Raw genomic sequence first — 26,096 nt, forward strand, 5'->3', positions numbered from 1 at the left:
GCAAGGCCACAACCAGTTTTCATTATAAAATGCCAGTGGCAGACAAGTCCTATTTCAGAACCTCACCTCGCTCACGGTGTACGTCACTTTCTAATGCTTTTGAGCCAGTTATCCATTGAGGACCCTGGAACCCGCGCTAAGGACTGAGTAGGAGAAACAAAACGGCTTATTTCTTCCAAAAAAAAATGTACTCAAAAAGATACTAAGATTATTCTCTATCTCCTACAGTCTGCAATTAGTGTCAGTTACAAAATATTTTATAAAAGCGGTTTAGGGGCCCAAATTTGGGGAGGGGGTTTAGAATTAACTCAAAGGGTGTTTTGAAGGTGCATTTTCTAAGAAGCTGGTTGTTTTTACTCTTCTCGTTTCCATGCGTGATGGGAGCCGGAGGGAGTTGATTGCAGGGTAGCCTCCCAAGCCAGGGCACCAAGACCTCCCAATTCTCAACACGTGACTTATTGCTCCTGACACCTGCAAGCCCCTGGAGTCTTTGAGCCGGACCCCAGGAAGCGCTGAAACGCCCACTGAATGAATGAAGCTACAACAGCCCGGCCGGCACTGTAAAGCCAGCTCAGCGGTGGGGGGTGAGAAAGACCGCGAGGGCCCTTGCCCCATCCGGTAGCCTTCTGTTCGCGCTGGCTGCGCCAGGCTCCCGCCCGGCTGCAGGGGGTCTCGTCGGGCAGCCTCTGGGCATGCTCAGTAGCAGCGGCGGCCGCGGGTCGCGCAGTCGGAAGCTTGCGGCTGCGGCGGCGGTGCAGGCGGCGCTGACGCTCTCGGCAGCTGAGGGGACTGGAGGACGGCGGGAGGGGGCGGGGGCGCAGGAGGTGGGGCCGCCCTCGCCGTCAGGGCCCCAGGGAGAGCGGGGCGCCGCCGCGGCCGCCGCTCCTCGGCTCGGTTCCGTTTCCAGGGCTGAGCCGGCAACGGTAACCGCAGCGGCAAAGCAGCAGGAGTCGGGAGCCGCGCTCCGCCGAGAGTTAGGCAGGGGAGCGCTCGCGCTTCCGCGGCGTCATGGGCCCCCTTCCCGGGCCTCAACGGGCACCAGCCGCGGGAACCCCCGGGCCTCCTCGCAGCCAAGCCTAAGCGACCCTCGGGTTCTCCGGCTCCCCCTCCTTCCGCCTTATTTTTTTCCTGTTCTCACTGCGGCTATACCTTCAGCTTCGGCTCTCCGTTATGGCAACGGAGCCGCCATCCCCCCTCCGAATTGAGGCGCCCGGCCCCCCAGAAATGCGGACCCCACCGGTGAGCGAAGCCCCCCCCGAGGGCACCCCGAAGCCGGCAGGCGGCAGGCTCTGCTTCCTCAACGGATGCGTGCCCCTCTCGCATCAGGTGGCTGGGCACATGTACGGGAAAGACAAAGTGGGTAAGTGGGGGGGGGGGGCGTGGGGCTCGCCGCTCCGCTTTCGCTTGTGTGAGCCCCCCGCCGGCCGAGGCAGCTTGGCGCTCACTGGCTGGGCTAGACTCCCCTCCGGTTTGTGCACAGCACCGCAGGCCTATTCCGCTGTCCCCCGGAGCCTCGACACCCATGCAGCAGAGGCTCGAAAAGGGGGGGGGGGGGATTTCTAGGGTAGGGGGCATCAGGCCAGCCGCGGGAGTTGAGGGGGAGAGGAGTGCCTGGTCTTCCCAGGAGGGTGGTTGTTGATTGGAGACGGCGTAGTTTAGTGAAAAATAGGAACTTACTGAACGGGGAAGTAAATTCTCCCCTGAGCACAAGGTCTGTTTATTATAGGCGGGGAGCAATTGCACAAGAAAAGGAATGAAATGCAGATGATGCTAATCTAGTGCTTCTCTTCTGTGTGCAGCTGCATAGCTGGAGGGGAAGAAAAAAAACAGGGCTTATTTCACTTATTTATTTACTGGGAACGTTTTATTGGCTTATCCAGGATCTTTCTCCCCATTCCTTTGAGAGGTTTTTATGGTGTCTCCTGGGTTTTTCAGGAGGCGTGGTTCCGGTAATGCAGAAACTCGAATTTCGTGGTAGGAAATATACCCTGCTGTTACTAGAAAGGTACACAGTTAAGGCATTCAGTTATTCTTGATTATCTTTTTAAGACTGTGTCATGGTCTGTGTAACACATTTTGTGAGCCCACCACGTTTAAAGCACAATGTAGGACCTATCGCAGTTGATTGTCTTGGTGATGTAAAAGTTGAGTTTAGGAACCGTAATTCACCTAGTTTACTCACACTGGTTCTCCGGGCCATGATTACTTGGGGAATCTGATGTATGAGTATGTGAGTAATGCAGATCTTAGACTTAGAAACCATTAGATACAGTTTGGTTTATGTTAGTAAAATGATTCGGGCTTAGGGTAGTAAGATAATATTGACATTTTTAGAAGAGTAACTGAGGCCAAGCCTGGTTAAGTGGCAAGCCTGAAGTCACACGTGACTGCGTGTTAGATTCGAGAAACCAAGGGTCATGCCTCAGAACACTGTACATCGTGTATTATTCTTGCAGATAACTCATCCAACAAGGATTTTTGAAAGTGGATGAGTATTTGTTTGAATCTTTGTATGTATGTTATTTCTCAAAGAGCAATATTTCTTCCTGCTTTTATCTTTACCCACCTTTCTTTTTTCATGGTGAAAGTTAGGTGTTAATGATGATGTCATGTAGACTCTGCCTTTGTCCCCACTGAACTGTGAGTTCCTTTAAGTTAGGGACCAAATCTGTTTATCCTCATAGCCTTGTCCAGGGATTGGGGCTTAGTTAAATTGGGAAATGTTGAAAGAGTGAAAAATGACAGTTCTTTTAGTACACAGAGGCAAGGAAACAAATATAGTTCTCAAGGTGCTTAGCCTAGATGTAAGGAAACAGCTTAATTAAGATGCTTTGCACAGACACATTTTTGTGTGTGTCTCTTCTGGTATTGAAAGTTTGAGAGTAATTATGGAATTATTGTTAGTAAATTTATACTGCATACCTACTGATTTATTTTAATGAATTGTAATGATAATATTCCTAATAGTATTTTAGAAGCCTTAAAAAAAATAGTTTCCTAAGGGTCCCTAGAGATCGACTCATGTACAAAGGAAAATAGATAAAATACCGCAGAATACACACAATTTCGATGGTGATTGTCATTTGAGAGTGTAACCACTGCTTATCAAAGTGTGTGATAGTGAACCTCTTCAGCCTATTCACAAATGTACTCTAAATGTGACTTTATACCACATTGCAAACAGTGGCTGAAAGTTGTTTTGGCACCCAAATTACCTAATTGAAGGAGTAGTTGAGATTCTAAAAGTCCTTAATTTTATTTATTATTGCATTCAGTTTAAAAAATTTTGTAAGATACTCTTGACTAGGGATTGTCTGTATCACTAGTGCACAATGCCTCAAACATACTGTGCTAGCAACCTAATATTTTATTGAATTTAATTCATAGTTAATTACACAGCCTAGCATATATTATTAATGAAAGGACACCTGAATGATGATAATCTTATGTATTCATAAAATGGATACCAAGAAGCTCAGTAATTCAAAGTTCAAGAATTTATTGTGTCTCTCTACTATCATAAATCACTTACAGTTGTAAAGTACTTTGTGTAGATTATACTTCGGCTTGGCTGTCGACTGAAATTTTCAGAGTAAATTTTCTTAAAGACATTGTGTGGATATTTGTTTTGCCTTTTAAAATTTTTCTTACTGCCATTAACTAAGGGTTTTTCAGTTTTGGATTGATAATCTATCTTACCTATTTCCAAAAAGGAGTTGTTGGTTTTGTTAAATAAAAATTAAAAACATGAAACCAATTGCACAAAGTACTTGAATGTAAAAATAGATCTTGTTATAGTTGAGTAATAAGAATATGTTACAGTTCTGCTATCAGAGTAATATTTTGTGTTCTTCACTGAAGTATGATTTCAGTCTTCTATCTAAGAATACAAAGTGTTGTTTTTTTTTTTTATTGTAAAAGTAGTACATAATCTTTTAGGAAAAAAATTCAAATGGTGTAATAGTACCCTTCTACCTACTCTCCCTCTCCTATAGGTAGTCACTGGTAACTATTCCTGGTGCAACTTCTCAGGTTTTTGTTTCTGGGCACATATGTAAATACACTAACAGAACTCTAACTTTTGTACAAATAGATATATCAGCAACTTTTTTTTTAAAGATTTTATTTATTTATTTGATAGATAGAGATCACAAGTAGGCAGAGACAGGCAGAGAGAGAGAGGAGGAAGCAGGCTCCCCGCTGAGCAGAGAGCCCGATGATGATGATGATGATGATGATGATGATGATGATGATGATGATGTGGGGGCTCCATCCCAGGACCCTGGGAACATGACCTGAGCCAAAGACAGAGGCCTTAACCCACTGAGCCACTCAGGCACCCCGATATATCAGCAACTTCTTAAAAATTCTGTATTATGTAGTATATCCATATTTTTGTATTCATAATACACTTCATACTTTTTTAAAAAACTGTTGTATTCCATAGTGTGAATCTATCACAATTTATTCCTCTTGGGATAGATTTTTATATTTTCACTATTTTTTTTTTTACTATTTTAAGTAGTGTATTAAACATTTTTGTACAATATAGTATACTTAACACATTGTGCAAAATTTTCTATAGGGAGGTTTCACATTCTTCATAGGGAGGAATTTGGTTTAAATTCCCAAAGCTCACCAAAGTTAGCATGAAATCCTTTTTCTGTTTTATTATTTAACATGTACCATTAATTTCTTTCAAAAGTCCTTAAAGTTTCAAACAAATATTGAAATTCTGTATTTGTTTCCTGATCTAAGGATATAGAAATGAGGTAGTCTGGGTAAAATAAGGATTTAAACTGGTGTTATCTATTTTGGTTTATCGTCTGTTTTATTAGATATGTTCTAAAACTAATTGACTTAAAATAATTTCAGACTTACAGGAAAGTTGCAAAGACAGTATAGAGAACTTAACATTTTATGGAATTTCTTTCTCTTGCATATTATTTATTGGGGGGGAACTATTTGAGGATATATTGAGGTTGTATATATCTTGTCCCTTTATACAGTAATATGTCAGTGTGTATTTCTGTAACCATGGCATATTTATCAAATATATGAAATTTAACAGTGATACAGTGCTTTTATCCATAATCCATATTCTAATTTTGTCAGCTGTTCTGGTAATGTCTTTTATCATACTTGTTTTTCTCAGTCCAGGATTTAGTTAAGGATCATTTATTGCATTTAGTTGTCATGTCTCTCAGAATCCTTTAATTTGTAACAGCTCCTCAGCCTTTATCTTTTATGACATTGTCATTTTTTAAGAGTACCAGCTAGTTATTTTATGAAATGTTCTTTTTTTTTGGATTTCTGATGGGTTGTTACGGTAAGATTCAGGTGATGCGTTTCTGACTGGATTATTATAGAAGTGTGTTCTCCTCAAGGTATCACATCTGGACACATACAGTGTCCATCTGTCCATTATTAGTGATATTTATTTTGATCATCTGGTCCAGTTATGGTCTGGCTTCTCCAGCATGTAGTTAATATTTTTCACTTTGCAACTAATAGTACAAATTATTGGAGAGACACTTCGAGATCATGGACATATCCAGATCCTCCTCAGACTTCATCTCTAGATTTGGCATCTATTGGTGATTTTTGCCTGAAGCAGTCTTTACTCTGAAAGTTGAAAAATTGTGATTTTTCTCCCCAGTTCTATCACTACCTCTATTTTCACAGTCAGCATTCTAAAAACAGCCCTCACTTTACTCCTGTATATGTCCTTTATTAATAGTTTGGACCCATAGATTCTTATTTTATAGTGTCATGACCCATTATAGAACATATTTATTTTGGTGTTCAAATTGTCCCAGATTTGTTGAGTGGGAGTACTTCCTTCCTTTCTGTCACAAGTTATTTTAGACTTATACTTTCCCTTCCCAATTCTAGAGCCAGCAGTTGCTCTCAGGAGTCCCGGTTCATTTTCAGTGGGAAATGGTATTTTGAAACTAAGATCTGGGTGCTTGATGTGCTCATTGCTATTGGAGTGTTATTGCTTCTTGGCCCTTCCAAAGAACATAACTGAGAAGAATGTATAAATATTTAGAAATCATAATTTATACTGGTATTTCCAATTTCTTTCCAGTACCACAGAGTTCTTTCCTTTCCTAATTCTAAATTTGTATTTCCCATCTACCTCAGTGAGAACCCTGGCTCGCAACATTTTTAATGTTCTTTTGTGTGTGTGTGTGTTTTGGTTTGTATGTTTTTCTTGTTCCTGTAATTTTCAGAATTTCTATACCCCTACTACTACAGAAAACAAACCTAGAATAAAGAATTCAAGATGAGATTCCCTTATACTAAGGGTATGTGGTTGGAAACACTTCAGAAACTATTGGATTAGGGGTTTGTGGGGGGGGGAGGTTGTTATTTTTCCCCCCTCTTCTCTAAGGTAATATTTATTTGAAAAACAGTTGGATTCATTTGTGTTTAAATTCAGTTCCCTCCCTTCATTTTTATTTAATTATGTATTTTTGAATGTTGATTAAATTAACATTCTTCCAAAACTTAAAACTTTACAGAGAGATCTATCAGAAGTGTCACTTCATTCTCTGTCACTCCACCCATTTCTCAACATCCTTTGTAGGTAACCAGTCTCGTTTTCTGATTTATCCTTGCTAAGTTACTTGTTGCAAGAACATGCAAATCTATATAAATTTTCATATTTGTCTTTCTTCCTGGCATAAAAAGTAGTGCACTTTATCTACTGTTTTGCACTTCAATTTTAAACTTAATATATCTTAGAAATCAGTAGTATCAATTCATAGACTGCTTCCTCATCCTTTTTAACAGTCAGTTGTACTCCATTGTGCATATGTACCCCAGTTTTTTCAGTCAGTTTCCTGGATTAGCTTTTAGACTTATATTTATTTTCATTGATTTGTTTATCATAGAAGTAATATCCCATTGTCTTAATTCAGTGAGGAATTGAGTATTAATATATGGTGGAGTAAGCATCCTGTTTTCTTTTTTGAGATTGTCTTGATGATTTCTGATCCTTTGCATTTCCATATAGATTTTAAATGAACCTGTAATTTTCCCCAAGAAACGGTAAGATTTTTGTGTTTGCTTTGAGTCTATAGGGTGCTTTGGTGAAAATTGATTTCTTTATAGTACTTGCATCTTCCAATACATGAACATAGCAGATTTCTCCATTTATTTAGGCCATCTTAAATTTCTCTTAGTCATAGTTTTCATTGTAGAGGTCTTACACAGCATTCGCTAGATTTTTCCCTAAGTATTTGAGTTACTATAAATTGTACCACCTTTTTGAAGGAATTTTTATTTTATTTTGGGAAAATTTCAAACTGAAAAGTTGCAAGAATAGTATAATCAATTAATGTATACCATTCATCTAGGTTTACCTGTTATTAATATTTTGCCACATTTGATTTATCACTTTCTACTTGATAATGATTTAGCAGAACCATTTAAGATTAAATTGCAGACATTATGACCCCTTTTCCTCTAAATAATTAACTCCTAAAAATGAGAACATTTTCTTACCTAACCATGGTACAGTGATCAAATTGAGAATATTTAACATTAGGCTTTTGTCACTTTTTTCCCCTGTAATATCCATTGTAGCAATTTCCCCCATCCAAGACTGCATGTTGCATTTGGTCGTTAGGACTCTTTAGTTACCTATCATTTGGAGCAGTTTTTCATTTTTTTCTTTTATTTCATAACTGTGAAATACTTGAAGAGTATAGGCTTTGGTCAGAACACTATTTGAATTACATTGTATTCTTGAAGCATCATAAGCACAGGATGTCAGTTGCATCACTGGTGATGTGACTTTGACAACTTGGTTAGGTGATACATGACAAGTTTTCCACTGTAAAGTTTTCATTTTTCCTATTGGAATTAAGTAATTTGAGAGGAATAAAAAAAGACTGTTGGAGACTGTTAAAAATCCTGTTCCTCAGTTTTCACCCAGCATTATACGCATACATTGACGGTATTTGACCAACTTAACTACTGTGGTAGTTGCAAAATGGTAATAACTGTCATTCCTGTTAAATTTGTTAGTTGGCATTCTGCTTTAGGGAATTGTAGGTTTCCCTTCCCTCTCTCTTGCTTTCTTTCATTATAAGGATTTTTGCAGACTTCAGGCAATGTGTCTTATCCATTATTGTTACTACTACTTACACTGATGCTCATCTTGTCCCAAATTTGGGCAGTGGGAGCGTCTTCAGGCTGGCTACTTGGTCTTTTCAATATTTCCCATTTTTCTTTTGAAGCACTTTCTCACTTTCTAGCATAAAAAAGATGTTCTGTGTTTATCTTGTACTTTTTCTGTTCCAGCCCTGGAACAAGCTTATTTTTCTTTAAGAACCTGGTTCCTTTAGGGAAGAATGGTATTTAAAAACCAGAGTATGGGCACCAGGTATACTCATTGCTCCTTGGGTATGGTTGCTGGTTTTCCTTAAGCAGATTGGACTAAGAGATACATAATTTAATATTTTTAAAATTTGGGTTCATACCTATACCTATAATTTAAACCTAATACCACAGGGTTTTTCTTTACCTTCCCCTGTTCTGTATTTATATATCTCTTCTTTCTCTTTGAGAATTCTGTCTTATCCAAAATATCAACGTATTTAATCATACTGAAATATTTCAACCAACTTTGCATTCCTGGAATAAGTCCTCATGGTCGTGATAATATATTACTGGATTAAGTTTACTGATGTTTCATTAAATATTTTTATGACTGTGTTCATGAGGTCTATAATATTCTTTTAAGTCTGTTGGGTTTTTAAAAAGAGTATGCTGGTTTCATAAAATTAGTGGGGAAATGTTCCCCACTTTCCTGTTTTCTAAAAAAAATTTGGGAAGAGTGCTATTATCTTTTTCTGTAAATGTTTGATAGAATTTACTGTTGAAACCATTTTGGCCTACAGTTATCTATAAAGATATTTAAAATTATCAATTCAGTGTTCTTCATAGACCTAGGGCAACTCGGGTTTTCTCCTTCTTGTGTTTTAATAATTTATGTGTAAAGGAGTTTATTCATTTTATTTAAGTTGGATTTATTGGTATGAAGTTCATAACTGTCTTATGACTTTAATGCTTATAGCATTTATAGTGACACCCCATCTTTCATTTATTCCTAATTATGGTAATTTGTTTTTTTCTTGCTCCATCTAGCTAGAGTTTTATCAGTTTTATTGATCTCAGAGAATCTTTTTCATTGATTTTTTTTCCTGTTGTCTATTTTTATTTCATTGTTTTTGTTTTTATTTGATCCTGCCTTTCCACTTATTTTGGGTTAATATTTTACTTTTTTCTAGCATCTTAAGTTCGAACTCCCCCTTTTTCTTTTTTTCTAACAGAAGCATTTAAAACTACTCATTTTCCTCTGAGTTCTAAGCAGTACTTCAGATACATTTCACAAATTTTGTTACGTTAGTTTTTATTATTGCTTAGTTAAAAATGTTTTTTAATTTCCTTTGTGTATTTTGATCCATGGATTAACTACAAGTGTGTTTACTTCTCATCTATTTGGTATTTTCCCAAATATCTTATTTCCATTATGGACAGAGAATATTCAGTCCTTTTAAATTTAAACTTTTTTTTTTTTTTTTTTAATCACTCAGCACATAGTCAGTCTTGGTAAATGTTCCATTTGTACATGAAAAAATGTGTATTCTTTTGGATATAGTATCCTGTACCTGTCAATGTGATTGTTTGATACTGTTTAGTTTTATGTGTCACTACTAATGTTTTATCAATTTTGGGGAGAGTAATTGCAGGTTTGTCTCTCTTCTCAGTTCTGTCACTTTTTTTTTCACTTATTTTGAAGTTCTTATTAGGTACACACATTTAGGATTGCTGTGTCTAAATGAATTGACTTAAGAAATGTCCCTTTTTACATATGATAACATTCCTTTTTCTTGAGTTCTCTATTGTTAACATAGTCCGATATATGGAAATAATAATATGTTAACTTTCTTATGAATGGTAGTTGCTAGTATAGTCTTTTTTCCTATCCTTTTACTTTTAACTCATCCTTGTCTTTATATTTAAAATATCTAGGAGTTTGGGGGCGCCTGGGTGGCTCGGTGGATTAAGCGTCTGCCTTCAGCTCAGGTCATGATCTCAGGGTCCTGGGATCGAGCCCCGCATCGGGCTCTCTGCTCAGCACAGAGCCTGCTTCCCCCTCTCTCTCTGCCTGCCTCTCTGCCTATTTGTGATCTCTCGCTCTCTGTGTCAAATAAATGAGTAGTCTTTAAAAAAAAAAAAATGTCTAGGAGTTTGTATTTTCTATCCTATTCAGAATTCCCGTCTCTGTGTTTTTAGGTTTTTCATTAGTTTTAGAACATTTTAGACATTGTCTTGTCAAATATTTCCTCATACCCTTTCTGTCATTTAAAAACTTTTCCCTTCATCTTTTTCAATAACTTGTTTACATAATTGAGATTAAATAGAATGTATAATCATTTTAGCATATTTGAATTTTTCATGTCATATATTTTTTCTCATAATAAAAGCAGTGTGTTTATTATAGAAACTCCTGGAGAAAGTTACAAAAAAAGAAATAAAAATTACCTAGAAAGTTCTTGCCACAGATAGAAATTTGAACATGCATTTATTTTACATAGTTGTAATCCCACTACATACATAATTTTTTCATTGTAGTTAAAAAAAAAAGCCCCACATCATTAAATTTACCATATTAATCATTTTAACCATACAGTACAGTAGTGTTAACTATACATTTTTGTGCAACATCTCTCTTAGAACTTTTTCATCTTGCAAAAGTGAAACTATTCCTTGAGCAACAAATTCCCCTCTCCCTTCCTCCAGGACCTGGAAACCAGCATTGTAATTGCCGTTTCTAAGAGTTTGACTACTTTAAATACCTTATGTAAGTGGAATCATGCAGTATTTGTAGTTCTGTGACTGTCTCATTTCACTTAACATATGCCCTCAAGGTTCATCCATATTGTAGCATGGAATAAAAAATTTCCTTTTTTAAGGCTGAAAAATGTTCCATTATATGTATATATCACATTTTTTTAATCTTTCATCTGTTGATAGACATTTAGGTTACTTCCACTTTTGACTATTGTGAATCATAGCTTCAGTGAACATGAGCATGCCTTCTCTTTTTTTAGGATTCTAATAGTTATCTTAGGCTGTTTGAAATTATTCCACAGATTGTACATGCTTTCTTCTAACTTTTTCCACTTTTTTTTTTTCCTGTTTGTGTTTCAGTTTGGGTAATTGCTGTTGACCTGTCATCAGACTTCCTGATTCCTTCCTCTTCTAAATTTTGTCTGCTTATGAGCCCATGGAAAGCATGTTTTTGTCTCTTTACTCTTCTTTTTTTTTTTAATTTCTTTTTTTATTTGAGAGAGAGTGAGCAAGAGAGGAGAGAACACAAGCCAGGGAAGGGACAGAGGGAGAGAGGAGCAGACTCCCCACTGAACAGGGAACCTGTTTGGGGACTGGATCCCAGATCTCTGGGATCATGACCTGAGCTGAAGGCAGATACTTTCCTGACTAAGCCACCCAGGTGCTGCTCCCTTTTTCACATCTAACTTTCCATTTGTCTCTTAAGTTTCTGTACTGAAATTCCCCATCTTTGCATGCATGTTGCTTACCTTTTCTGTTATAATCTTTAACATGTTAATTGTAGTTATTTTAAGTTCCTTTGATAATTCTGACATTTGTATCATCTCAGAAACTCTTCTATATGTTGCATCTTCTTTTGGAAGTGTTTTTTTCCCTTGCTTTTTCATATGTCTTGTAATTTTTTATTAAATTCTGGACATCACATGTGAGACTGAAAGCAAACAGTATTTATGACTGAAATGAATATACCTCTTCTGCTAGGCAGTTAGTGTTGGTGATTGAGCCAATCTAGTCAGGAATAGAGCCAAGTTTGAATTTTGTTGTTATACTTACTTTCTGTTATGAACTGAATGTTATGTTGCCCCAAGTTCATACACTGAAGGAACAACCTTCTTTGGTATGATTGTATTTGGAGAGGGTCTTTGTGGGGATAATTAAGATTAATGAGGGCATAAGGGTGGGCCTAACCCAAAAGGATGAGTGTCCTTTAAAAAAGAGACATGAGAGTATTTTTTTTTCTCTCACTGTCTCCACTATGTGAGGACAAAATAAGAAGGCAGCTGTCTACAGGCTAGGAAGAAAACTCTCACCAGGAGCTAAATAGGCTGTCATCTTGATCTGTGACTTCCAGCCTCTAGAATTGTGAAAAAATAAATTTTTGTTGTTTAAGCCACTTAGTCTGCAGTATTTTGTTATGGAAGCTGGAGCAGACTAATAACACCTTTAGTGCACTTCAGGCTTGAAGTTTTTCTCTTGTAAGCTTATGTTTAGAATGGGGTTGATTTGCCAGAGGAGTTTTCTCAACATTCCTGTTTAACCCTCTACTTTATGTCTTCTTTGTGCACTCATGCTTCAGAGATAATTTTTCTCCATGTTCATGCCTTTTCTCCAAATGTAGGCTACTGTTGCTTATTACTTGGTAATTACCAGCCTGATGCAAGGCTGTAGGGGTGTTTCTTGTTGTCTTGGTGCAGCTTCAATATTAGGTAGGCCCTCTGACCCTGAGTCTTGGGATGGGATTTTTAGATTTCTGTCTCTTAAGTGAAAGTAGAAGTCCAAGAGGTTTTTTGTTGTTGTTGTTGTTGTTGTTGTTCTTTAATTTAATTTTTTCAGTGAAGGAATTTTTTCTGACCTATTCTCTTTTTTTCCTTATGATACTTATTTGAGCCCTGTTGTGTTCTAACATGTGATTTGGTGAAAAGCTCAGTATTTGAAAATTTAAGATTTTAGCATATAAATTTGGTAATGAGTCTTCTTGGTATAGGGACAGGACCAGTGCTAGTACATATGTGATGGCTTTAGGAAAAGGCTCCTCCTTTGAGTGGGCTGATTATGAGAAGTTGCCCCTTCATGCTTCAGGCTTGGTATCTGATTTCAGTTGCCACTTTTCCCAGTGGTTATGTGCCCTCATACAATCTGTACGTGGTGCATCTGAATCAGGAAAAATTTTTAGTTGGTTTCTTATGATAAATGAAAAAAACTTATTAAAAAGTTACAAAATAGGAAGTTCATATAGTACCACCTTTAACATATTTGTTTTTTTTCTGTAAACAAGAGTGGAATCAGTTTACACTACTGCTTGTGATTTTTTGTTTAAGTATAAATTACTTTCTCCCAGAAAGACTATTACTGAAGAATTTCTATAAAATTTAGAAATATATTCTAAATTTATTAGAAAGTCTCAGAGGGCTCTAAGGGGAATAATAATTTGAGACAATAAAACCACACTTCACAATTTGTGTTCTGGTGCTTTGCATATAACAAGCACTGAAATCTATTGGTTAAATGTTGAAATTTCTGAAATAAGGAAAACAGACCCCTTAATTTTTATGAAAGTGATTTATCTGTAACTTTAAGAACTCATCTATTCTTGTGATACAAGGTATACCATTATCAAAGCATTAAAAAATAGCTGATTTTTGTTCTATAGGTATCCTGCAACATCCAGATGGCACAGTTCTGAAACAGTTACAGCCACCTCCACGGGGTCCAAGAGAGCTGGAATTCTATAATATGGTAAGTGAGGTAAGGTTTGTTTCATTGTATTCAAAGAGTTTTTCATAGTTTTCTGATGACTAGGTAAGAAATTCATTTGATAGCATGTCCTGGTATATTGTATATGTGACTAAAACAAAAGCTTCATGAATATAATGTGTATCTTTACAGTCTAGTATTTTCCACTGTACTTCATTTTTTAAAAATTTATTTATTTATTTTAGAGCACACACATGAGCAGGGGTCAGGGAAAAGACAGAAGGAGAGGAACTCTAATAGACTCCGTGCTGAGTGAGGAGCCCAACTCAGGACTTGATCTCATGACAACCTGAGCTGAAATGAAGAGTCGGCTGCCCAACAGACTGAGCCAACCAGGTGGCCCTACTCTACTTCATTTCTTAAAGATCCTTATTTCGATCTGCTAAATTGATTTCAGTTAATGGATTTAGACCTACATTCTAAAAACCCCTTAATTGGGACACCTGGGTGGCTCAGTGGGTTAAGCTGCTGCCTTCAGCTCAGGTCATGATCTCAGGGGGCTCCTGAGATCAAGCCCCCACATCGGGCTCCTTGCTCAGCAGGGAACCTGTTTCTCTGCCTCTGCCTGCCATTCTACCCACTTGTTTTCTCTCTCTCTCTATGACAAATAAATAAATAAATACCCCCTAACTGAGCACCCATTGCAGAAGTGCTGAATTTAAGTAAGTGTTTTTATTTTTACTACAGGATTTTTTTTAGAACCTTAAATGTGCTAATGCGTACTATGAATCTTTAAATTTGGGGAAAGGGACACAGCATACTTAACATCTAATTAACTCTATGACTAGGAATACTTTTTAGTGCATTCACAGTGTTTTCAACTCTGTCTAGTTACAAAATGTTTTCATCACACAAAAGAAAACCCTGTACCTGTTAAGCCATCCCTGGCAACTGTTAATCTGCTTTCTATGGATTTACCTATTTAGGATATTTCATATAAAAATTTTTTTTAAAGATTTTATTTATTTATCTGACAGAGATCACAAGTAGGCAGAGAGGCAAGCAGAGAGAGAGGGGAAAGCAGGCTCCCTGTTGAGCAGAGAGCCCGATATGGGGCTCGATCACAGGACCCTGGGATCATGACCTGAGCCAAAGGCAGAGGCTTAATCCACTGAGCCACCCAGCTGTCCCCAGGATATTTCATATAAATGGAGTTATGTATAATATGGGCCTAGATTGGTTTTTTAGCATAGTGTTTTTTTCTTTTAAAGATTTATTTACTCATTTTAGAGGGAGAGAGAGCATCAGCAGGAGGTGGTGAGGGTGAGGGAGCGAGAATCTCAAGCAGACTCTGGGCTGAGTGTGGAGCCCAACTTGTGGCTCTGTCTCATGACCTGAGCTAAAACCAAGAATTGATTGCTTAACCAACTGCATCACCCAGGTACCCCTAGCATAATGTTTTTAAAGTTTTTAAAGTTCATCTACATTCATCTACATCAGTACTTTGTTCCCTTTTTTTGTTTTTTTCATTTTATTTTTTTTTATATTTTTTAAATTTTTTAATAAACATATGATGTATTATTAGCCCCAGGGGTACAGGTCTGTGAATCGCCAGATTTACACACTTCACAGCACTCACCATAGCACATACCCTCCCCAATGTCCATAAACTTTGTTCCTTTTTATGGAAGAGCAACATTCCATTTTACTTCCATACCCCATTTTGTTTATCCATTCACCCACTGATGGACATTTGGGTTGTTCTCATCTTTTGGCTTTTGTAAGTAGTGTTGGCTGTGTACATTCCTGCATTAGTGCATGAATACCTGTTTCCAATTTTGGAATTGGTGGGTCATTTGAATATTCTACAGGAACTGTCAGTGTGTCCCAGAGAGGCTTTACCATTTTTTTATATTTTCACCAGCAATGTATGAAGTTTCCAATTTCCCCTCATCCTCACCAATACTTGTTAGGGTTTTTGTTTGTTTGTTTTTAATGGCCCTCCAAGTGAGTGTTGAAGTGGTTTTTATTTTTTTGTGGTTTTTGTTGTTGTGTTGTTTTGTTTTGTTGAGAGCGCAGTGCTAATTTCATTGCAGTTTGTTTGGTTTGCATTTCCCTAATGGCTAATGATGTTGAGTATCTTTTCATGTACTTATTGACTATCTGTATTTATTCTCTGGACTAATGTCTATTCAAATCCTTTGCTTATTTTTTCATTGGGTGGTCTTTTTAATTTAGTTTTAGTTCTTTATGTATTTTAGATAAAAGTCCCTTATCAGGTAAATGATTTGCAAATATTTTCTTCCATTCTTTGGGTTGTCTTTTCACTTCCTTGGTAGTGATTAGAAGCACAAATGTTTTAAAATTCTGAAGTCCAATTTATCTGTTTTTTTTTTCTTTTGTTGCTTGTGCTTTTGGTGTCATATCTAAAGTTATGAAGATTTATGCTTATTTTCTTCTAAGAATTTTGTAGTTTTAGCTCATTTAGATGAAGTAGAAAAAAACAGTACAAGCCAAAACAAAAAACAAATACTAATATAAATGCTTTTCCAGTATTAACTTGTTTAATCCTCAGAAAAAACCTGTGAGGTAGGGTCTATATTATCCTCATTTTATACCTGTACATATGAAGGCATCATTAGTTGAAATAATTTTACCAAGATCATTCAAATAGTTGATGATGGCCCCAGGATTTGAATGTACTCAGTCTAGCTCTTGAATATGTACTTTTAACTGCTACACATGGCCTCTTTTTTGAAGAATGTATTTTATATTCCCTCTGTAAAAGTCTTTTACATAATTTGTTCAGCTTACTCTTTGTAACTCATTTTTTGTTTCTGTCATAAATATTTTTTTGAATTAAGTTTCCCAATGATTGCTAATATACAGGAATGATATTTGTATTTCTTTTATCTAGTAATCTCATTGAACTATAACAGTTCTGATTGTTTCCTATGTAGACAGTTAAATCTATGGTGATTGTAAGGGGTTTTTTTTGTTGTTGTTGTTATTGTTGTTGTTTTTTAATATTTATTCATTTGACAGAGAGAGAGAAGCAGGTTCCTGCCCAGCAGAGAGCCTGATGCGGGGGGCTCGGTCCCAGGACCCTGAGATCATGACCTGAGCTGAAGGCAGAGGCTTAACCTACTGAGCCACCCGGGTGCCCCTGTTATTGTTCCTTTTGAATCCATATATTTCTTTTAAGTACTTCCAGTACAGTGGTGAATGGAAGTAGTGATGGGGGAAAGGAAGGGCATCTTCTTCTCATTTAAGAAAAGTACTTCTAATATTTCTCCTTTTAAGTATGGCTTTCTCTCTTAAGTTTCTGATACTTCTTCCCAGGTTAAGGAAGTTGCCTTCTGTGGGCATCAAGACTGTCAAAATATGAAGGTACACTCTGTCAATTTAATAAAAGGACTGTTTACAAAGGTGTGGTCACAGTTCAAGGCCACCTACAAGAGATAATGCTATACCATCTCTGGGCCTGAAAGGGCAAAGAAAGGCAGTGGTTACTAGAACTAAGGGAAGGTAACTTTACTAGAAGGTATGAACTGAGAAGGAGGAAATTAGAGAAGTAAATAACCTGATCTCAACACTTTTCCCACCCTCCACTATCTTGTACTATTAAGAGACACCCGGGGCACCTGGCTGGCTCAGTGGGTTAAGCCTCTGCCTTCAGCTCAGGTCATGATCTCAGGGTCCTGGGATTGAGCCCCACATCAGGCTCTCTGCTCAGCGGGGAGCCTGCTTCCCCCTCTCTCTCTGCCGACTCTCTGCCTACTTGTGATCTCTCTCTCTGTGTCAAATAAATAAATAAAATCTTAAAAAAAAAAAAAGATACCGTACTATTAAGTCCATCACTGGTAGACAAGGGATGCCCACCGATCTAGTTGATTGATGTTAGTTTCTTGGGAAAAGGGGAAGTTACACAACATCCATTCTATTTTTATTTCAAGAAACTTTTTAAGACATGAATGGGTATTGAATATTTTTCAGCTACCTTCTCTGTATCTATTGAAATGATTTTATGAGTTTTCTCTTTTAATCTTAATGTAAATGTCATAATTTCTAATCTATTTTCATCTTTCATTTTTGGAGTAAAACATACTTGTACATGTCCTTCTAATTTTTTCTTAATAATATGCATTACTGGATTTTGTTTGCTAGTGTTTTATTTAATATTTTTTCAACCTATTCCCAAAAATGAGATTAAATTATTTTATTCACATATTTTCCTTGTCTAACTTTGATATCAGATTTCTTATATCTTCATAAAAGGAGGGGCATTTCTTTTTCTTTTTCATGGAAGAATTTCTGTCAGATAAGGATTTTGTTCCTTAGGGGCTTTTTAAAAAAAAGATTTTATTCATTTATTTATTCATTTTATTTATTTATTCATTCACCTATTCATTTTTAAAGATTTATTTATTTTTTTATTTTTATTTTTAAAGATTTATTTATTCCTGCTGAGCAGGGAGCCCTGTGTGGGGCTCAGTCCCAGGACCCTGGGATCATGACTTGAGCCAAAGGCAGACACTTAACAATAAGGCACCCAGGTGCCCCTCCTTAAGGACTCAGGAGAATTTAACTGTATCATTATAGCCAGTTGTCTTTTTTCCTTTTTCTTTTTAATATCCTTTTTTTCATTTCATTCCTTCTTTCCTGGATTCTTTTTTAAAGATTTATTTGTTTATTTGAAAGAGAAAGTGTGAGCATGAGAAGGGGCAGAGGGAGAGAATATTGAAGCAGACTCCTGCTGAGCATGGAGCTGGCTGGACACAGGACTTGATCTTAGGAGCCATGAGATCAGGACCTGAGCTGAATCTAAGAGTTGGATGCTTAACCTACTGAGCTACCCATGTGCCCCTGGGAAGGGATATATTTTTAACCACTGATTCTGTTTTTTAATATCTTGACTTTTCTGTCATTGTGATAGCAAAATATAATTGGATTACATATGACTTCTTTTATATTCCTAATATTGTTTATTTGTTGCTTCTGTCTTTTTGTTGATCAGTTTGGCCCCCAGCATTTTTATTTTATTTATTTATTTATTTATTTTGGTCCCTGGCATTTTTAGAGTGTAATGGTAGGGAAAGGGAGAAGATGACAGGGTTTTTACAATTCATAATTAGATTTTCTTTTACTCTCCCTGTTTCAGTATAGTAACTCTGTCTTCATCTGTGAGAACCAAAGAGATCTTTTGGTTCAGATCTTCAAAGTAGACCTTTATGAAGCCCAAACATTACTGCTCAGTTTAATGCTTTTGGTTCCCTCTTTATTTCAGACCCCTATGAGTTTCCTTTTCTCTTCCTTGGGAGCTCAGGTATACATTTAAGAAAATGTTTATTATATTTTATCCTACATTTTTCCAGGTAGAAATTTTTTTTTTTTAATCATCTCTCCCCCCCCATATTTAAAGTAAGAAGAGAAAGTTTACCTTTTATATATACTCTTCCAGTTCTTTTATCTTTTTTACTTAAAAATATATCATGGATTTCAAGTCTATATTAACATAGATATATACTTGGTTCCTCCATCCTGTTGTTATGTCTTCATGAACACTGTGCCCTCACTGATGTTATGCCAGGAACAAAGGGTTGGTAAGGTATACCCTTCCCTTACTTACCTTGGCCTAGAGTTGACTAATACCACTTCTGCTCACATTTCAATAGGGAAAACTGGGTAATACAGTCTATCACATGGATATTTAGTGAGTCTCTGTCACACTTGAGTTTATTTTATAGAATTGTTTTATGTATAACTACTAGACATGAATATGGCTTGACAAATAGAATTGTAATACTGAGATTTCACAAACATTTTACACCAGTGAACTTTAATGGTTTTGGATAATTGGGTAGACCGTATTGTGAGAATTCATTGGATAATATGTTTTACAAGTTGTTTTTAAACCAAAAATATTTTCTTTCCCTACTCTTCTAGGGAAAAAACTAAGAATCTAGTTCCAGGATATGTGAACATTTCTAGTATTTTCTAGAATTATTACTGGTTATACATCAAGGAATTAAATGACAAATAATTAAAGGATAATTTTTTAAAGGTAAAATCATAACTCCCGAGTGCCTGTGTTAAGTCAATTAACTATCTGCCTTCAGCCCAGGTCATGATCTCAGGGTCCTGGGACTGAGCCCTGCACCCGGATCCCTGCTCAGCAGGGAGCCTGCTTCTCCCTCTCCCTCTGCTGTTCCCGGTACTTGTGCTCTCTCTGTCAAATAAATAAATAAAATCTTCTAAAACACCCATAACACCCTTACAGATATAAAATGAATATGTGTTAAAGATTTTGGTAAACTCATTATATAATGAGGGAACTAAGCAGATATTGAAACTGGTTCAAAAGAGAATCCAAAGAAACACAAATTTATAAGAATTAAAGGGAAGTTGAAATAAGTATATATCTTCTGCCCTCCCATGAGGGGTGGTGGAGGGTGGAAGAAAGTGAGCTGAACTTCTTCCGGCCAGAATTTTTTTACATTTCCATGGACAAGAATTATTTTGCATTTGTTGAAGCTTTATCTACAACTTAGTTGTAAAATAGTTCAAGGACAGTGAAAGGCTAGAATTAGATAACCAAGAAAAATGTGCTCTAAACAATCATACTTTTTTGTTGGAGACACAAAGTAATCTTTTTTTTTTTTTTGCTTCCAAATGTATTTCCAATTGAAACTCAATACGAGATAGATTATGAGTCACCAGTATCATTTTATTTGAGAAATGTGTAGGGCAATTATAAAGCATTATAAGAAACTGCCATGCAAATGTTATATTTCTCTCTGTTTCAGGTTTATGCTGCTGACTGTACTGATGGTATTCTTTTAGAGCTACGAAAATATTTGCCAAAATATTACGGTATCTGGTCACCTCCCACTGCACCAAATGGTAATCTTTTCTTAAAAATCTGTTCTTTACTATTAATTCATGACAGTGACTTTTTATTTTGATTTTTAAAATTATTTTTAAAGATTTTATTTGTTTTTGAGAGAGAGAGTATATAAGCATGGGGAGCTGGGGGTAGAGAGAGAAGCAGACTCCCCACTGAGCAGGGGAGTCTGATGTGGGACTCGATCCTAGGACCCTGAGATCATTACCTGAGAGTGTCTTTTTAAATGCCTTTATATAAATTTAAGCCTAGTTTTATACAGACAGAATATATGTGGTTTTCTTTCTGATCTTTTCTTTACTTCATTAAGGGAATTGTACTTCTTTCTTTTTTTTTTTTTCCTAAGGATTTTATTTATTTATTTGAAAGAGAAAGTGAGAGAGCAAGTGTGATCATTTGTGGGGTGGGCAGTGGGAGAGGAAGAAGCAGACTCTCTGTTGAGCAGGGAGCCCAATGTGGGGCTCCATCCCAGGATCTGGGATCATGAGCTTAGCTAAAGGCAGATACTTAACTAACTGACTGAGCCACCCAGGTACCCCTGCTTTTGTTTTTCATACCCAGTTTCTTAAATGGTGTATAGCGTTAATGACCAATGGGAAACCTAGGTGGCTTAGTCGGTTGAGCATCCAACTCTTGATGTAAGCTAGGTCATGATCTGAGTCATGACATCCGGCGCCCTGTTGGCTCTGAGGTCAGCAGGGAGTCTGCTTCTATCCCTCCCTCCCTTCCTCTCCTTCTGCCCCTTCCCACCACCCTACACTCACATGTGCACACTCTTTCTCTCTAAAATAAATGTCTTTAAAAAAAATTAATGATCAATTTCTTATAATTGAACAAAAAATCTATTGTACTTAATACTGTGTGAATTTATAAATGTTCTTTTTTCCTTATTTATTGGGCAATTTCTTTTTCCATTTTGAGTAGGAAAACCAAGAAAAATATTTTGTTTACATAACTTCCTCTGTCTCGTTCTAGGCTTTAAATTGCAATCTTCTAGGGGCGTCTGGGTATCTCAGTCAATCTGACTCTTGATTTCAGGTCATGATCTCAGGGTTGTGAGATTGAGCTCCATGCTGGGTGTGGAACCTGCTTAAGATTCTCTCTCTCCCTCTCCCTCTGCTCCCCTCTCCCTCTCTTTAAAAAAATCACAGTCTTAAAAAAATACTGCTAAGTTTCGTGGTTAGAGGACAAAATGATCTATGTAAGGGCACATCTCTTTCTTAATGAATACTTGAAGAAGTATTTGCCTTTTCGAAGCCTTTGACAGAGCAGAATTAAACAAGTAGCATGACTGCTTAATGATTGAAGAATCATTCATGAATAAGTGAAGAGTTTCAAACTTGACTGAGTTTGAGAATAACCCAGAGGCTTGTTAAAATGCAAATTAATAGGCTCAACTCGCAGTGTTTTGATTATGCAGATTAATGTTAGAGTTTAGTGATATGCTTGTTAAAAAAAAAGCTACACTTTTTTTGATGTAGCTAGTACTTGAACTGCATTTTGAGAAGAGGGAGAGAAGGAGCTCCAGCTTGGGCTTGTTCATCAGTTTTGTTTTTCTTCTACTTATTTACTAGGTAAGGAAGTGTCATTTGTAGGGAATCATGGTATCTTCCTGGGTATCCTCAGTTAGGTAATAGTAAATCTATGATTCCCCGGGTATTTAGGATTCTTCTGTATTTCAGTAATATGAAAAAAAAAATGAGTGAGTTTAGCTTTAGTCTTCCTCCTTCTTTCTTTTTTCCCTTTATTTCTTTCCTTTCTCTTTCCCTTCCTTCTTTGTCTTTTTGTCCCAAATATACAGTATATCCTGATTGAGATCACCATATTACTTAAGTTATTTCACAAATCTTTATGATCACCTTACTTCATAGAGGTTTCCGTTGTAACGTAAAATAACTGGATTCCATTAAACTTTGCCACTGGTTGCTATTTAATTTTGAGCAAATCATTACTCATCGTTAAAGTGACAGTGAAAGATTAACAGAGGTCACTGAGGATGGTACTGTAGTCAACATTTAGATAAGAAAATACTCATTTTAAAAACGTTGTTAGGAAGGGGTAGAATAACTGAGCAAACAGCATCATTATTTTGAAAAGTAGAGTAAATAGAAAGAATCTGGGTAAGAAGAAATATTTTAATTAAAAATAACATTTTATAGCTTGGAATTACTAGCATATGATTTAAAAATTAAGGACTTACTAGCAATTAACAATCTTCTTGGTCCTCAGTACTAAATAGAGAGACATCTATACTAAAATAGAAAGAGTAGTTTGAAGTCAAAAGACTTGGGTTTTTGTTTTTTAAAGATTTTATTTATTTGACAGACAGAGATCACAAGCAGGCAGAGAGGCAGGCAGAGAGAGGAGGAAGCAGGCTCCCTGCCGAGCAGAGAGCCCAATGTGGGGCTTGGTCCCAGGACTCTGGGATCATGACCCAAGCCGAAGGCAGAAGCTAAACCACTGAGCCACCCAGGCGCCCCAAAAGACTTGGTTTTACCTCGATTTTTTTCCAAATTTTGTGAAGTTGGTTAAATCATGAACATTTTTTTTTTTTTAAGATTTTATTTATTTATTTGACAGAGAGACACAGCGAGAGAAGGGAACACAAGGTAGGGGACTGGAAGAGTGAGAAGCAGGCTCCCCGCTGAGCATGACTCCCGATGTAGGGCTCCATCCCAGCACCCTGAGATCATGACCTGAACCAAAGGCAGACACTTAACCACTGAGCCACGCAGGCACCCCAACTCATTAACCTTTTTGAACTCTATTTGTTCTTTTATAAATTGAAAATAATACCACATAGATTTGAGGAGTTGCATGTTATATAAGAATGCTTTGAAAATTCTAATATTCTTATTTGAATTTCTCTTATGGAGAAATTGGTGCTACTGGGATAAGAAAATGAGGTGAGGAAAATGAGAGAAGAGAGGAGAAAATGTAAATAAAAGGGTGGAAAGGACAAGAATAAAAAAGTATCTGTATATAGAGTGGTTTAGTAATTGAACAGTTGCCTTGGTAGTCCTATTGCTTTTCAATTTTTTTGCTCTGGAGGAAGTTACACAAAAATTGCTGCACTATGCAGGTGTTTAGCTTTTTTTAGAGAATTTATGGGATCGTTTTTCTGTTATCCTTTTGATAATGAAACAAATATAAATATTTATATCATGAAACCAAATATTTTCTTAAATTTTAGAACACTGTGGTTTGCATTACTGTATTTTACGTAGGAATAACTGGCCTCCCCCACCCACCCACCGGGCAGGTGCTTATAGTAGTTTTATAAATTATTTATTATTTTTCAGGTGCTCATGGTGGTTTTATAAACTTGATATAGTTCTTACAGCCCAGAGTAGTAAAATGTAGAAAGTACTGCAAATTTGCTTAGTAAATTATTGTAACTTAAGTGTAAGATCATGCTGACCAATAAGGTTTTTTCCTTTTGATTTTTTTATGATAGCTTTATCAAGATATAATTTATGTATCATAAAACCCACTCATTTAAAGTATATAATTCAGTAGTTCTTAATATATTCATAGAGCTGTAAAATCATCACCATTAGCTAATTTTAGAACATGACCAATAGATTTTTTTTTAAAGTTAAAACATTTATAAATTATCTTTGAAGATTTTGAGTTAGTTACATATATTAAATCTCATCCTTATCTATATAAACATACGATGCCTAGGATATATACCATCAAAAAGATTTTATTGATAGTTATCTAGGGAGATAGAAAAGTATATCTTTAAGTGGGCTTGAGCAAATTGAGAGTTTTTAAATGTACTTTCCAGCTTGATTAATTGTTGGGTTTCTGGATCTAGCTACTAGTCAAATTTTAGGAAGCATTCACTGAAATCAGCTCCTATACACTGAGGTCAAATTTGGAAGCTCAAGATCTCTGCCTGTGATTCTTTCTACTTTCAGTTTATCTTGCCTTTAGAAATGACCAATGATTGCAGTTGAAAGCAGAAGCAAAAGGCCTTCTCTGTTTTTCCATATGGCTTCCTAGTTGGGCGGGAGCTCCTCATCTGGCCTTTTCTCCTTTTTTGAGAGGTTCAGAAATGAAGATAGTAATCTATACCTACTGGACTTTCTGGAGATGGTGGGGAAGAATTTGATGAAACTTGGAACTCATATTCTCATAATTTATACAATCAGTAATATTTAGTATAAGAGCATCTAAATAAATCTTCCTTCAACTCCCTGAATGCCCTCTCCCTTGTCCTTCCTTTAAAGAAACTATCTTTACTGTTTAGTTATATGTAGGTCTTTCAGTTTTTCCACAGTATTTCAAATGTTTCTACTTTTTTCTCTGGATACTGGGAATTTTCTGCCCCTTTCTTAGAGTGTCAGGATTATATTCCAGCAGTAGAAAATTTGCTATAGGAATTTTTTATGCATAATGTATTACAAAGCAATGTATTACATTTAATTTATATTAAAGGTAATTATATTTAATTATACATATTTAGTTAGAAAATATATTTAAAACAGGAAGCTTCCTTCAGCCATAGTAACCTTGGGCAATCCTATACTGTCGTCAACAGCATGAAGTATATAATATTTTGAGCATGCTAACCATGTCATTGGTAAAGCCACTGAGAAATTTTACTTAGTAATCTGCTTATAACAGCATGAAGTGGTATATTTCTGAATATCTGGTAGTTATTTTCATGATCTTGGCCTCAAAAAATTAATGAATTATAGAAATTCTGTGTATTCTTCCATGAATTAGTAGATAAATAATGGATTTATCTCTTATAGCCATAGCCTCTTAACTGTATTTCTAGTCATTGTGATCTCTTATAATGAGCTCCATGTATTTCTGAAAAGTAGATGGCTTTTTATTTATTATACAATTATTATAGAATATTTCCTTAGATCTGAGTTTCATAAATGCCAGTCCTTTGACCTCTGGCAGACTGGTTTTATCAGTATCTGTTGTCTTAAATAGAGGTTTTCAGAATTTAAAAAAGTAAATCTAGTTATTATTCTATCAATCTTTATGATGTATGCAACATACAGTTATACACATGTATGTGTAAAAATCACCTCTCTTCATTCAAAATCATATCTTACAAGTTACATCATATTAAATAATCATATCGTAATTATTTTCCAAACATTGTATGAAAGTAGTTTCATTTATTTCCTTGACCTTGGTCAGAATGAACTTAAAAATATTCCAGATAGAACTCTTAGTCCATCCGATTTTTTGGATGAGTTTTATTTATTTATTTTTAAGATTTTTTTTTTTTTTTAATTTATTTGACAGGGAGAGAGACAGCACAAGTAGGGGGAGCAGGAGAGGGAGAAGCAGGCTCCTCGCTGAGCAGGGAGCCCGATGTGGGGCTTGATCCCAGCAACCTGAGATCATGACCTGAGCCAAAGGCAGACTCTTAACTGACTGAGCCACCCAGGGTGGCAAAAACCCCGGATGAGTTTTAGAACATATTTTCTGTTTACCTGAAAATTAAAAAATACTACTCCATTCTATAGCCAGAGGGCCCTGGCTGAAAAAGCATCCTTTGTTATCCAGTCTGTGACATTGCTTTACAAGTGAAACTCCCCTGTAGTAAAATGCCTTTGAGCATTTAAGTTACTGAATCTCAAGATTGACTTATTTT

At 36.5% G+C, this 26,096-nt stretch overlaps 1 protein-coding gene across 3 annotated transcripts in view; it reads left to right on the forward strand.

Annotated features, from left to right (window-relative positions):
* Positions 1-735: 735 nt before the first annotated feature.
* The window catches only part of IPMK (inositol polyphosphate multikinase), a 43,407-nt gene continuing 18,046 nt past the window's right edge, over positions 736-26,096 (forward strand). The window contains exons 1-3 of one of the 3 annotated variants that reach the window (XM_032842787.1): positions 736-1,360; positions 13,520-13,614; positions 20,370-20,466. In XM_032842787.1, the coding sequence (XP_032698678.1) occupies positions 1,171-1,360; positions 13,520-13,614; positions 20,370-20,466 (382 nt within the window). In that variant the 5' untranslated portion in view covers positions 736-1,170. Of the gene's footprint in view, positions 1,361-7,051; positions 7,057-13,519; positions 13,615-20,369; positions 20,467-26,096 lie in introns of those variants that run through there. The other 2 variants (XM_032842796.1, XM_032842806.1) reach the window with 2 other exon arrangements.

The sequence above is a fragment of the Lontra canadensis genome, unplaced genomic scaffold, assembly GCF_010015895.1.
Source record: "Lontra canadensis isolate GAN:19392208 unplaced genomic scaffold, GSC_riverotter_1.0 scaffold3, whole genome shotgun sequence".
Taxonomy (NCBI): Eukaryota; Metazoa; Chordata; class Mammalia; order Carnivora; family Mustelidae; genus Lontra; species Lontra canadensis.